This window comes from Netta rufina, assembly GCF_964035555.1.
Source record: "Netta rufina genome assembly, chromosome: 8".
Classification (NCBI taxonomy): Eukaryota; Metazoa; Chordata; class Aves; order Anseriformes; family Anatidae; genus Netta; species Netta rufina.
Window position 1 is genome coordinate 10,976,442 of NC_140131.1, and position 14,835 is coordinate 10,991,276.

The 14,835-nt window shown below is 51.8% G+C and overlaps 1 protein-coding gene across 1 annotated transcript in view; it reads right to left on the reverse strand.

Annotated features, from left to right (window-relative positions):
• The window catches only part of PTPRF (protein tyrosine phosphatase receptor type F), a gene marked incomplete at its 5' end in the record, with an annotated part of 233,115 nt that overhangs the window by 40,170 nt on the left and 178,110 nt on the right, over positions 1 to 14,835 (reverse strand). The window contains 5 exons of the mRNA XM_084290689.1: positions 1,800 to 1,897; positions 2,531 to 3,109; positions 5,388 to 5,505; positions 7,534 to 7,560; positions 13,653 to 13,846. Coding sequence (XP_084146815.1) covers positions 1,800 to 1,897; positions 2,531 to 3,109; positions 5,388 to 5,505; positions 7,534 to 7,560; positions 13,653 to 13,846 — 1,016 coding nt within the window. The remainder of the gene's footprint in view (positions 1 to 1,799; positions 1,898 to 2,530; positions 3,110 to 5,387; positions 5,506 to 7,533; positions 7,561 to 13,652; positions 13,847 to 14,835) is intronic.

A 14,835-nucleotide genomic window follows, 5' to 3' on the forward strand; every position in this document is an offset into this window, starting at 1 on the left:
ATTTGTACAGCACCTTGTGATGCTGCTTTCAACCAATATATCCTCCATCCTGCTCTTCAGCTGAAGAATGTCTCAGGGAAGTGCAGTTTCCCCAAGGAGAAGGTCACATCTGTCTTACACTTTCCATGAAAGCTCCAGAATGCCTTTCTACAAGCGTGCTGAAACAAAAAAGGAATGGTGCCTCTGCTCCACCACAAAGGCTGGGCAACATTTTACAAGGAATTTATCTCCTGGACCAGAAGAAGCTGTGAAAATTCCCTGAAGAGAACGAAAACCTTCATTATTGATTTGGTAGCAGTAACATTTCCTAAGGTCTCAGCTCACCCTCTATAAAAAAACAGCACCAGTCCTACTTGTGCCTCACTATTCATTGTCAGAACAATATCTACTTTAATTAAATCTGTTAAAGTAGAATATGACACCCTTTGGGACATAGATTTAGCGTGAGACTGTTTATCAAGTGTAGATAATACTAATTGTTCCCATGGAGATTTAAATGCTATGCTAGTTACAGTATTAGGCTCTGGCCTCAGCATCCCATGTGCCTGAATTAGAGGAGAGAGGTGAACCTTGTTTATAAAAATACCAAGTCCTGAAAGTTAAGGATTTCTTTCGAGTGGCACAGTCAGTGACTTGGAGCTGACCCTCTTAGCTCCTGGCCTCCGCTCGTGTGTGTCTGCAAGCCGGGGAATATTAATAGAAGGAAGACACTATTAGAGAAATATCCTTGTAACACTCTTGTTTGCATGATTGCTCTTCAACCAGCAAGTGCTAATGCCATCTGCTCCCGTGTCATCCGAGGGTTAACCCACCGCAGGGGCAGACCCTGACTCACGGTCTGTGTCAGCAGCTGCAGCTATGAGGCCGAGACAAGGAATCGGCGTCATGCCTGATCCTGGCCACCTCCAACCAGCCCACCCTCCTTACGCATTAGTAACGCTCCAAAGGTCACCCTGTTCCTGCCTCGCAGCGAGCTGTCAGACAGAGCTGAAGGCTTCGTACCGCAGGAAGAAGGGAAGGTGGAGCAGACTGGTTCTTCAGCAGAGTGCAAGGTAACAAGCATCGGGGAAGTTCCTTGCAGCCATATATCTGAGTGCTGATCCTAATGCAGCCTACACCTGGAAAAGCTCTGAATGCCATGAGGTCTTCACAAAAGCCCTATCTGCTTCAGCTAAACTCTACATGTTAACAAGTGTCTGCTATTGATCACGGTAATTTAGCTTTAGGATTTAGACAAGGAGAATCAGCAACAAGGGAAGGTGCTCACACATTCATATGGATGCAGCTCCACATCTTCCTCCCATTCCCTGGGCCATGGCTCCTCCACTGCTCATGCAGGCCTTATATTTGCATTTTAGGCCCAGCATGGCAGAGTTCATGTGCAAGGAGGAAGGGAAAGCATGCTGCTGCCAGCCCAGGCCACCTCAGCAGAGGCAGCAGATGCTGAGACTGGGTGGAAGATTATCCTTAGCAATGTGACATGTTGGTCTCTTCTCCTAAGGGAGAGAAGCTGTACTGAGATCTGCAGAAATTTCCACCCTGTCTGTGGTGGAAAGGAGGAAAAGTAAGCAGCAGTGTGCTTTGCTGTGTGCCATGGCTCACATGCGGATGCTCAAAAGCAAGAGCAGGTACCTAATCTGGGCTCTGCAAGATGCCAGACTAGCAAGCGACGTGACCTTGCTCTGCTGCTCTCTTGCCTGATGGCCTGAAAACACCACGCAGTAGGTCAAGGTGCTGCTTTCCACCGCCCTGCTCGCTGCCACAGGAGGAGCTCCCTGTCCTCTGCATCCCACCCTTACCTTAAAAGGCACTGCAGATTTATAGGAGTCAGGCACTTCCCAGCTCAGCAGCACAGACGTTTTCATGACGGCGTTGACGCGGAAGTTCTTAGCAAACACTGAAATGAAAAACAAGATCTTTGAGCACTGTAAGGCCAAGTCAGGAGGGAGCCAGGCAGCAGCTCAGCTCCAAGTCTCTCTTTGTCTAACTTAGCAGCAGAGGTCGGAGAGTTCAGCTACAGCAGAGAAGTGAGATATGAGGAGAAAAGAGCAGCAGCCTTTTACCAAGTCCCAGTCTCCAGTGGAGTTTCCATTTTTCACTATACTTTCCAGCATCACAGAAAGGGAGCCGTCGGCTGAACTGTAGCCTTCTCTTCCCCCCTTTGCTCGCGCTCTGCTGGCCCTTTGCCATGATCAAAAAGCAGTGGTGCTCAGGTACTGGATCTGCAGATGATCCTACCCAGCTGTCTGCGCCAGTTTGAGCAAGAGCCTTTCATGTACAGATAAAACAGCAAAGTGTGCCTGTGGAGCGATGAAGGCAATTAAGCTACCACCAACTCCCCCCCCAAACGACAATTTTAAGGAAACCTTCACTGAGCCTCCCCTCAGCTGAACTACTTCTACGCTAGGGAGCCACACGGTACCTGATCTCATTACGCAGAGCCAAGGGAAGCGCAGCCTCATGAATGAAAGCAAAGGTCCCTGTCCTGGAGCCAGAGATTGCTGTTAGGGCTTGTTAGAAGGGCACTTACCTTGCTCGACAGGCATGGTCCGGGACTGGATGCTGGGGCTGAGCGGCCCAACCCCCTTATTGGTGCGGGCCCTCACTTTGATGTCGTAAGTGGTATCGGGCTTCAAATTCGTCAGAGTGATACTTGTGTCCTTGGTGATGTTAACGATGTCCTGCTGGCTATTTATGTCTCTGTATACCACTGTGTAGTTGACAATCTTGCCGTTTCTTTCTGCCAAGACCGGGGGGTCCCATGCAACCTCGGTGGTGGAAGTGGTGAGGCCCACCACGCGCAGGTTCTGCGGGAAGCCACTGGGCACGTCTTCTGCGGTGGTGATCTCCTTCTCAAACTCCTCTCCCGGACCGGCTCTGTTCTTGGCGGACAGCTTGAAGAGGTACGTGGCCCCCTTGTGCAGATTGGTCACAGTGTAGTGATGGTCCCTCTTGCCGAAGTCTATCGTGTTCATCTTTTCCTCATCAAGACGTCTGTACTGCAGCCGGTAACCCAGCAGCTCCCCTACCATCTCCTTGGGTGGGTGCCACTGGATGAGGGCTGTGTTCATGGCTGTCGTGCTAATCATCATGGTGGGCTTCCCCGGGACTGCAACATAAACACACAATGACCATCTGTAGCCTGGGAGGAGGGGGAGGAAGGACAGCTTCCGTGCTGCTCAGTCCGTGAGGATTGAGGAAAGTGGGAAAGTTCAGACAACAGGGTGAAGAGGACGACAGACAATTCACACGGATAGAGGCAGACTGACCCTAATCCGGTGCCGAGGGAAGCTGGAGCCAGCCAGCTCTTGGCTGCCATTTTCCCATGCGCTGCCATCTAAACAGGCAATAAATCCAGCCATGTCCAGCCCCCAAAACCATCCCCTTTTACAGGAAAGGTTTAAGGTACCTCAAAGCATCACATTTATCTCAGAGAAGATCTGAATCCCGTGCTCCTACTCAGTGGTCTTCAGACACTCCAGCTAGTGCACAGCACCAGGCCACGCTGGCCCCAGCGCAGTTCGACAACAGACACACAGAAGCCCACGTCCAGCGCCCTGGTCTGTCTGGAGGAAGACTAATTTCATCCTGAAACCTTGCAGTTTTACCATCTGCAGAGGCAGTAAGCGGAGCTGGGCGGGCTGTTTGCCATCAGAACACATTTTGGTTTAGCTGATGAACAGATTCGAGATGTCAGTGCCGATGTGAGAGGTGAGCACAAGCGTTCCATGGGATTTTTGGTTATGCTGAGCAAGTCAAGGGGTGTTGCCGTCATGGGTTAGGAACTGATGGCTTTAAATTGATGGTTTAATACCTTGATCTCCTTCAGTTTAAAAAAGGATGCGTCTTCACTCCACATCAGCTCAGATTTGTAAACAAATCAACTGATAGGGAAGATACTCAGAATCAAAGGGATGGGGCCACGGATATGAAAATGAAAATGGGATTGTAGCCAAACCTGGCTAAATACCCTTGCACAGTTTTGAAACATTTAAGCCCAGAGATGAGCACAAGAGAAACACGTATTTGATGGAATTATGCTTCAATTTTGCCATCAGAGGGCGATACCAACACTCCCCTTTGAGGTCAAGCCTGCAGATGAGCCAGTACAAAGGCAGCTCTGGGGGTGGTTTTGTAGGTATTTAAGACACACAATTAAATTTCCACTGCCAGTGCCATCCTCCTTGCACTCATAATACAATGTCTAACAGCAGCTAGTGCTATGGGACACGTTATTTTCAAAGTTGATTCAAAATATTAACTTTAAATGTACATCGTAACATTGGAAGACTCACCGTGGTTTACAGTGCAACACTGGGATGTTTAGGAAGCTTTTCCTGTTCATAGGACAGCTGTAGCAATTTGATGAACAGAGCATACATCATGGTGAGGCACAAGGGAGTCAGCATTTGAGACTGTGACAGTGGAAACTACCTCTGGAGCTCCCTGTATGCAGCACGGAGGAGATGGCAAGCTGTTCCTTGTTTAAAGGCACCAGGAACAAACGCTCTCAGTTTGCACAAGCTGCATTCCCACAATAACAAGCGGTAAGTACCATTCCCGTGGCCGGTGTGACAAACAGCAGGATTATCGTTTGTAGGACAGGTCTAGTGAGTGGGAAATCGAGGACAAGACAATGAGCACTAGCTGGTGCCACCGCCAAAGGCCAGCTTGACAGCATCCGGAGGAAAGCACCTGATGAACTCCTGGGTGCCCCTGCTCCTGGCCGAGGCTCCTGTGTTGCATTAGGCACAGGGTACACGTTTCTACTCAGACAGCAGAACTGAACTGGCTGGGATCACCAGACCTACAGTTGTGTCTGCAGCACTCCTACAGCAGGATTTGTTGCGTTCCAGATTTTACCATGGCTCTAGGAGCAAGTTAGCTGACCTATATACGGCAGGGAAGGCAGAGGTAGCAATGGCTGGAGGGGGAGCTGAGAAGCGCCTCTGAGGAGCCCTCCGTGCCAGCGGCCATCCCAGGCAGCGCTGCAGTCACCACAGGAAGCAAGAAGTGGCACTCGCCTAACTCCTGCTGCAGCAGGGACAAAATGAGGACAGGCTGTGACTCCAAAGCTGAGGGAGGGCCTGGACTTTTAGATTTCCTCTTCCCAGGTCTCTGGACTACGCAGATGAGCTCAGACCCACGAGCTCCACTGCTCTCTTGCGGGCCCTGGCAGTGTCCATCTGTTTGCTGCACTTTGCTCGGGTGATCCATCGGCAAAGCCTGTAAGGAAGGGCTGGAGATCCCAGGAGCATGCACCTCGGCAGCACCTCCAGCCCTCTCGCTTCCTCCTGCACAGGTGCCGTGGCCGTACTCCCCGGGCACCTCCCGGGAGGTCTCACCACCACCCCTGCAAGGCTGCGGTCCCTGCTCCCCACGCTCACCTGCCCCTGTGGTGGTGATGACTTTGGGCTTGCTGCGGGCGCCGTCTCCTTTGGTGGTGTAGGCAGCGACGGTGACGGAGTAGGTGGTTTCTGGCAGCAGGCCTCCAATGACCGTCTCCTGGGAGCGCGTCCATGAGGCGGCGAAGAGGCAAATGAGAAGAGCAAATCCCCATTACCAGAGTGAGCGGAAGGAGGGCGCTGGGGTCAGTGTCTCCAACAGCCACACACGGGCATGCTCACTGGCACACGCTCATGCACGACACCCAAGCACACACGTCTCGCCCCACTGGCACCCCCATGGAGCCAACCATCGGTAACTGCCACCGCTCCACCACTCACCTGCCTCAGCTCACCCTGTCTCTAACTTGGCCCTCCTGGGGACCCATGAGCAACCTGTGCACAGGAAAAGGGAACGGCCTAACCCCCATGCCCTAGAGACAGCCCCCCATGAAGGCAGACCGGGCCGGGGATGCAGCCACCCCACAGAGTAAGAGGACCGTGGAGCTGTGAACCAGAGCAGAAGCCAGTTCAGCCAGCTGTGGAAACCTCGTGGGGGCTCGTTTGGGGATTTTTGAGGTTGTGTCTTGCAGCAGAGCCGCGGGGAGAGCAGCAGGGCAAGGCAGGCAGCAGTGAGCTCGGGGAAGGAGCACCTGCAGTGCCGCTGCACCACGTTCGCCCTCCCCGCCGGGCACGGCAGGGACAGACGGGGTCAGCACGAGGCACTGGCAAGACCCGAGGGAAAACCCTGCGCTGTGGGAGGTCTGAGAGGAGGAGGCAGGGCACTGGCATCCTCACATGCTCTGGCTTCCTCTGGGCAGGAGGAGGGCATGGCTCCGCACCTCAATGCGAGATCAAAGCGCGGAGCCCGCTCCTCCCTCCTGGCCTCCAGCGGCAGTGTGGCTCGTGCCAAGCTCGGCTGGCCAGGCCCAAAAAGCTGCGAGCACAGCAGCTCTCCGCAGCTCCCCCTGAAGGGCCTTCAGCTGGGGGTGCTGTGAAAGGGACTGGGACCATTAAAACTAAGGACAAGGGCCCTGCGGTGGCTCCCAGAGCACAGCCAGTCTCCCAGCACTCACTCGCACAGACACCCACGCCGTTAAAGCTGTTGATTTCCAGTCGGTGCTGCTGGTTCAGGTTTCCCTGCCCAGGCTTACTCATCAAAATCACCCTGTTACCATTGCGGAACCAGCCAGCCCAGAGGAAAAAAAAAAAATCAACAAGCACCAACAAGAACCCCGCCAAAATCACCGTGTGAACCAGAGTCCCGTCCCACCTCCGCCCCTGCAGCACCGTGTGTGCGGGTGAGTGGACACCCAGCCCGATCGGTGCCAACGGGCCCGCGGGGGAAGCACTCACACAAAACCTGCAGACTCTGAACATCCCAAGAGAATTCACTCCTCCCAAATCCATGCAAAGAGGAATTCACACGCAAAAGCATGCCACCGGGAGCAAAGCAAGCGAGCTGGGAGGAGGGGAAGAGAGACGAGGGATGGAGGAAAGAAGGTCTGATCGCCTCGTGTAAACACAGTGCTGGCATGACAAAGCCACTCCAAGCGCGGCTCTCCCCTGGAAAGCAGGAGGAGAAATGCTTCGTGCCGGGGAAGCTCACAGCAGGGCACGTAATTGAATTGCTGACTCTAAAAAGGTCATTTTCGAGTTTGTTCCTCCAATTTTATATTTCAAAATTATGTGGGAAAAATTGGATTTAACTGTTTAAATGTGATTGTTTTCTTATTACGATCCGTGTTTCAGCCAAAGGTCATGGTTGAGAGTGTAGGTTATTTTTCATGACTACAATCAATGTGCTTTAAAGATTATATATCTAATTTTACTGTGTGACTCGGTGGGCCAACTGCTGCAGAAAGTCGGATGCACCTCCTGAGTCGATCACTTGAGCCTGCCTAAAACTGCACTGCAACAAGCTGGAAATACAGATTATGGGAAATGTCAATTGCTTTTCTGCATTTAGTAGCAATCTAAATGCCAATTTTCTCTGGATTTGCTGCTTGTGGAAGGTTTCACAATGTAACTCTCCAGCCTCATTAAGGGAGTGAAAGGGATGTTTTGACAGCACTGTGTCTACAAAATTCACAAATCGATTTACCAAACCCCTCTTTTCCAACCTGGAATACACACAAGTGGTACTTACATGGTCGACGGAGTCCTCAGCTCTCCACTGATGGGGGAGAAAGGAAGGAGGAAAGAAAAATGGAGACACAGAATTTTAAGGGGCAACGTGTAGGAAGGGGATGACAACGATGACGACGACAGCAGGGGTTAGCAGGACTGGGTGGGGGGATTATAACACTTATACACAGAGGGTCGCTTGGCACAGGCTGTGCCAAGGGAAGGAATGGGACAGAGCAATTTTCTACATGCTGCTAGCCTGCGCGGCAGGTCTGAGATCATTCACACAAATGGGGGCAAGTAGCTTCCTTCCCATATCGATGGTGAGATCACCACTTCCTAACTTTGCAGTTGTTTCCCTTTCTGGCTTTGGTTGCACTTTTCTGCCTCTTCCACCAGCAGGAGAAAGAAAGGACAAGACTCTGGGGATCAGGGTTGCCCCACAAGCGGCAGCACTCACAGTTTTGTGGGCTGATCCCCAGTTTCTGTCCCAGTGATCCTCCAGCCACCATCTCTCGTTAAAAACTAGAGACTTCAACACACAAAACCCGCCAGGGACTGTCTGCTGGGACGTACCAATATGACCTTTACAGACCTTCAAGAAAGTGCTCTGGGGACCTCAGAAAACTGAGAAGGGTCATCTTCTGGAAACAATGAGGCTGAGATCTTACCCAGAGCTCCACACTAAGCTGTTCCTCTCCAACAGCGCCGCATGGCTTGGAGCAGGGCTACTGCTGGTGCCCGTACCAAGGGAACAGCTCCTCGCTCCTCATTACATGGCATCACAGCAGCAAACGGCAAACACTCATCTGGCAAGAGCAGCCCTGCAGGTAAGACTTCTACACAAAACATTTCCCAGTAAAAGATCACGTGGGATCTCAGCCATGGCAGCTCAATTACGGCTCTGGAGAGAGACCATGCAGGTTTCTGATGGGATTTGGGGTTATAAGGCATCAAAACTGAGAGGCATGCCAGCAGCATGGTTCTTTGCGGTTGATGCACCAAAGGGAGGTTTGCAGAGATCACAGAGAGCTCTCTCAGCCAAGGTGATGCGTTACATCTCAGGTTACTGAATCTGCCTGGAGGAAGCACCGGTCGATGGGTTCAAGCACGGAGATGAAAGTGGAAGATAGGTATTATTGCCCCTGACTCACAGCATGAGCCTTGGCAAGCCCTGCACTGAGCCTGAACCGCCAGCTGTGAAATGGCGCTCAGATCCCGACTTTCTCAGGACACTGGGAAGCCCAGCTAATGCTGCTGAAGTGCCTGGGAACCTGCTGATGCTGCGGAAGTACTAAATGGTATTAAAGCTACAAGTTGTCTTTTGTACTCAGGCTATTTGAGGTGGCTTTCACAGGCTGGAGCTTATCACAGTGGTAGAGAACTCTCCTCAGAAGTAAAATACATGGCATGCCTTCAAAATATTTGCTACTTCATTTTCTGAATTCACAAAGAAGCAGCTATGGGAGAAATGCTCCTCTAAGATTTTCTTACAGTTCACTTATTTCATGCCATACGACTGCAAAAGAATTGTCCTGCTAAGCCATCTTCAAATTTAATTTCAGCAAAGAGGTCAAGCTGTCCCTGAAGACTTCCTATAAAGTCAAAAGTCAAAGCCCTGACTGACCACTGTTGTCCCCAGAGGTCCCCTTTTTAGCACCTTGGTGTTATTTCCAGTGTTGTGTGCTCAGCTGAACCCAAGCCACTGCTGATGTCCTACCTACACCGGCCACCCCACCCCACGGCCAACAGCCACGTGCTCTGCCCTGCTATCTACAGCCTGAAAAAAATCTTGCTACAGGAAGGACGTGAGGCCTGGCGGCTCTTTCCCCCAGAAGGACACTGCTGCTCCAACACTGTTCCTGGTGGACGATGGCCGTGTGGGTGGTGGCACCCCAAGCTGCCCTAGTGCTGTCCACGTTTAGCTCCAGCAGCAGACGCTGATGCCCCACTGCAAGGAAGAGCAAGGCCACCTCACCTCGCAGCTCTCACACCGCAGCAGGGGGATTATTATCCACCAGGATATTAGGCCAACGTTTAATGTTCAGACTGTGTTTGCTCCGATGTTTCAGTGGCCTTTAATCTTGTATCAGATCAGAGTGCAGAGAAACACCTCGAGGTCTGTGCTGGAGGAGTAACAGTGAAAAGCCAGGCCTGCATAAATAGCCTGATATAAATTCAGTTTCATTATGAAAATATCATCTGCGGATCAAAACATTTCCTTCCTAAACTTGCTCAATTGCTTCTTAAATGCTGAAGATTGGTCAGTAAGACAAATTGATCTGAAAGGCCCAGGAGCTGTCATAAAAAGAATTCCGACAGTGCTGTGCGCATGAGGCAGGATGGCTCAGGGAAGTGCTAAAGCTAACAGTCTGTATTTATGGCAGCTGCAATGCCTTAACGTTTCATTTTACACTTCAACACCACACAGTATAGTCATGTCTCACCAGGGAACGGCTGTTTTCCCTGACCATGGCTCTTACAAAAGACAGACTCCAGCCCTCTTGAGCAGCCCCAGCTAAGGGAAGCGGATGTTGGGTTTTCCTGCAGATCCTCCTCTCTGCTTCAGCGACCGTGGTGCAACAGTGAAACTCCAGATGCAAGCTCAGGGCGCTGAGCCTGTTGGATATGGAGAAGTCTGTGGGCTCCACAACTTCTTTGTCCATTACTGCAATGCCTTTTGGATTGTGCCTTTCAGTTTTGCTCCGCTCACGGAGCAGGGTGTATCTCACCTCCGCACCTAGGTGCGCACAAGCAAGAGTTGTTCCAAGCAGATCCTGATAAGGATCCCTGACTAGCACCCAGCAAAAGGGGGAGGCTGTAAATTCCTCTGTGTTACGCCTGGGGTGGGCACTGCCCAGGGAGAACAGGAGTCTCTGCTTCCCATCTTCTTTGATCTCATTCCAGCAGCTTGAAGTGCTTGCCGTTACCTCTTCCTGCTCTTCTGGTGGGACGTGCATTCAGTCTCCACGCTGGATGGAGAAGTGCCACCTGCGAAGACCACACAGTCTTCCCAGAAACCTGCGGTCCTTCTTGTGGGCTGCATACATCTCCCCTGCTACAACTCTGCAGGGAGGAGGAGGTGGCAGGAGTCTCTCCACAAAACCAGACCTCCAGCTGTATCCAGCCAGCTCCCAGCAGGTGCCACAAAGTCGAGGGTAGGGGAGAAAGCACGCCCCAAAGATGTTCCACTCTGGGATGAGGATAAGCAGGCTGGGAGCAGAACACAATGATCCAACACCTAGATTCACACCAGGTTTAGCTGCTTGCCTTGGAGGGCGCAAACGAGCGGCAGGGCTCAGCCCTGCTCCTTCCAGAGGCGCTCTCCGTGCCGGGATGATCACAGCCAGGAAGCTGCTCCTACAATGACAAGATGTGAAGGAGACCCAGGGCACAGAAACAAACCTTCTGCCATTGCCTGTCGTGGGACCTGGCTGAGCCACGACGGCAGGGGCTGCAGGAGGTGGTGTGGGTGGGACACTCGCTGTCACTGGGTGCTCCTCCCCAGGAAACAGCCACTTCTGCTGGTCCATGAGTCTGTCCGTAGGAGTGAGAGCTCAGGCTAGAAGGCACACAGAAGCCTGATGGAGGTCATCAGTCACAGCCGTAGAGAGGAGTGAGGAGCCTCAGCTCCATCACAGGACCTTCCAGACAGCTGATTATTCTCCCTAGGCAGGAGGCTGCAAAATAAATGTGATCTCTCCAGCACCAGGGACCCCACTTCACTGCTGATGGTTGAATCCTTTCCGCTCCACTGGTTTTGAAAACTGAGAATCTGTATTATCTGCATAGCTAACATCTCCATTCCCTTTTCTTCTTCCTTTCATCTTCGTTTACTCTCTCTCTATTTCTCATCTTCAATCATCAAAAATCACGAGTCAGCTTTAATACCAGTGTCTTCGTACCATCTGCAGGAAGCAGATTATGTGGTATACATACCTCCTCAGCATCAGCAGACAGCCTGTCTGGGCAGGAGGAGGGGTTCTGCCTAGGTGTCCCGAGAATTTCTGCTCTGACCCCACATTTTCAATCAGTTTAATTATCTCCCTGTACATCGGTTTAAATGTTAGGAATGTTTATGAGTACTGAACAGGACTCCATTACATCCCGTGACCTTCAGGGACAGGTGTACCAGTCAGTCTTTGTTTGCTTCCATTGAAAATACCTCTGGCTGTTGGCAAAGACACGTGCTGCTGTACTAAAAGATGGCAGCTCTCAGAGGGTTCTTCAGCTTCTGGAGCAGATGCATTTCACCACAAGCACAGGTCATGCCTGGCTTCTCGCTCTTTCAGGAAATGAAGAGCTCTTCTGCCAAGCCAGTGAAATCTCTTCCCTGCAGGGTCATCACTAGTTTATCCCACGAGCGACGTGACTCCTTCACAGCAGTCACTTCTGTGCAACTGTCTCATGGCCTTCGCTTCCATTCAGGAATTTCAGCAGATGCACTCAGCACAGTGTATGCCAGCACATAAATACTGCAGCAATCGAGGACTTTCCCACATAAATTCACCAAATATGAAAGACTGCTAAGTGGTTTGACAGGACAGGAAACTTCAAGCAACTCGCCTCCTTGATGACAACTGCACACACTCAGAGCCATGCAAAATCCAGCAGTCCTTGGGAAGTTTCTGGCTCTGGTACATTAGTGGCTCTGCACATTAGTGTGGGGTTCCTTCCTCTCTCCAAAATGCATATGAGTAAGGAATGAAAGCAGAACTGGCTGGGCAAGCATAAAATATGTGAAAACACCATCAAGAACACTGCCAGCTTTACCCACCTACGCTTGAGACCAACCCATTAACTCCAAACTCCAGCTGAACAACAAAGCACCATTTGTTCCAACAACATGGAAGATTATATCCTCCTGGAATAAGTACAGGGCAGCAAGTAGCTTTTCTAATGATTAAAATAAAGCAACATCTGAAACAAACAGAGATGTGCCCCAGATAACACTGCGAGGACCCTTACAGCATTTTCTCTTTAAAGTTTTCCCTTTCCACGTTATTACTGAGTTTTATCCTGCAGAATATGAATGGGGAGTAAAGCCGCCTCTGTGCGCTGCACTCCCCACTGACAAACGTATAAATGATTCACAGCTGCGTTCAGGAGATAGATCAATTAATCGTTGCAGCTCTCCAGTATTTATATTGGGCATCATTCAAGCAAGCCAGCTCTGAATCGATTACTCGTCGCTTCCAACAGCAGCAGATCCTGTACTTCATTTATACCATTATCTTTGTTGAGAACAGCACGGGTCGTGCACGACGAAGGACCCTTGCTCCAGAGAGGAGTTGTGTATCATCACAGGGCACCAAAAATTTCCTGGGACTCTGGGAAAGAGGCTAGTACCCTTTCTGGGGTCTGAACAGAGCCCATAACCATGCCTGTAGCTCTGGGTGGGAATGGGGCCCTGGCTAAGTGCCAGTGAGGTACCCAGGAGACTGCATGAATACGAGCAGAGCGTGGTATCAGGATGGCAGAAGGTGAAGCTGTTTACAGGCGATGTGGGCCTGAACCTCACCACTTTTTCTTTCAGCCTTTCCTGGACTCAGGTGGCTTCTCTTCAGTTTGGTTTCAAGAAGCAGTTCAAGGTCAAGTCCCTGCCTAGCACCAGCAGGAGGGAAGGGAAGGTCTGCTGAGCCATGCCAGGGCTGCCCAGCCTGGCAGCTGTCCCCACCTGAGGGTGCCCAACTACCCCACGTGTCCCACGGGCAGGCAGCGCCCCACGGGCTCTGCCCAGAGAGGGGCTTTGCTCTGCACGCAGTCAGCAGCACGAAAGCAGCAGAGCTGAGGCTTATTTACAACTCTCCAAAGGGTTATAACCTGACCAGCAAAACACAAATTGCTCCAGCTGGAGTCTGCACAGGATGAGGCAGGCAGAGAGAGGTACATGTGGGAGAAGGGGGAAGAGAGGAGCATCACCCGATACATCATCTTTCCTACAGCAGCTTTTTCCTGAGTAAACTTTTTACCAGTTTGCAAGCCACGGTCTGTGGTTAAACTGCTCGCCCTGCTCAGGCAGGGCTGTGTCCCACGCTGCAGAGCTGCAAGGGGCAGCCGAGAAATGCTTGGGCCCAGCCAGCCCAGCCCTCCGCAGAGGGAAGGTGCCATGCCCACCAGCCCACGGTCCCCGTGCCGTACCTGTGCCTCCGACAGCATGACGTCCTTGATCACCGGCTGCCCTCGGGGCTCGTTGTTTTCCAGCTTCACGTACGTGACCTGGTAGCCCCGGATCTGCCCGTGCTGCTTGTTGGAGATGGGCAGCTTCCAGCTCACCCGGATGGCGGTCGAATTCACAGACTCCACCTCCACCTTTCGCGGTGGGGCACTGGGCACTGTAACACACATGGGATGGACACTTAGCAGGCACCACGCAACTGCTGTCAGCCAGCTCTTACCCCTCTGCTACCTTCCCTCTGCCTCATTGCAAGGACGACCCTGCTGGCACGAGTCCCCTGCACCTGCCCGGGAGGTCGCACTGCGGTTTTCCAGTGTGACCATAACCCCAACCCTGTCCCAGCGCTTCTGCTGCTCTCAGTGGGAAAGAGCAGGGCTGCGATATGCACCAATACCCCTGTAAGAGCAGCTGTGCCAGATCAGATTCATTTCTTGTCCCCCAGCAGTGGCCAGAAGCAAAGAGCAATATAAGAATATAAAGAGTATGGTAACCACCTGCAGCTCAGGGTGCCCCGAAGCGGAGGCAGGGGTTTTGAAGCCCTTTTTGCATCCTGCCTGTCACTGCACACCTCCTCCTCTCAGATCCCCTTGCGTACATCTAAACGCAGTCCAGCAGCCCCAGGTAGCACGACTGGGTGCTGAGCGTGCCTCGCGGGCAGCCCTGGTACCTGCCACTAGCCAGAGCGTGTGCATGCTCATCCCCTGCGACAGCAAGAGGTTAATGAGGGGGAAAAGCACCATCCTAAAACAATAACCCAGAGCTCAGAGACAGCAGTCACTGAACTCAGACAGATAAAGGGGCCTGTGGGGATTGTGACAGCTCTAGGGACTGTATTTCATGCACGGCTAGCTGAATGCTTTTTGATAATAAAATGAAAAATTACACTGCCCAGAAAATATCAATTTTCTTGCAAGGTGAAGCCCGTTTAAAAATATATTTATACCGTATTTACCATTTGGAAAAATTACCTCCTTATTACTTTTTGCTCTTGCATCGACTGTGACAAAAATGTCAATGCTAAAAAATTAGCCTCTTGGCTGCTCCTGGAGAGCTGCTGCCTCCCGAAGCGGCTGGGCGCGGAGCTGTGCGCTCCCTGCAGAGGGGAGGGCTGCCAGCAGAGTGCCCAGCACCCCGGCGAGGCGCCTG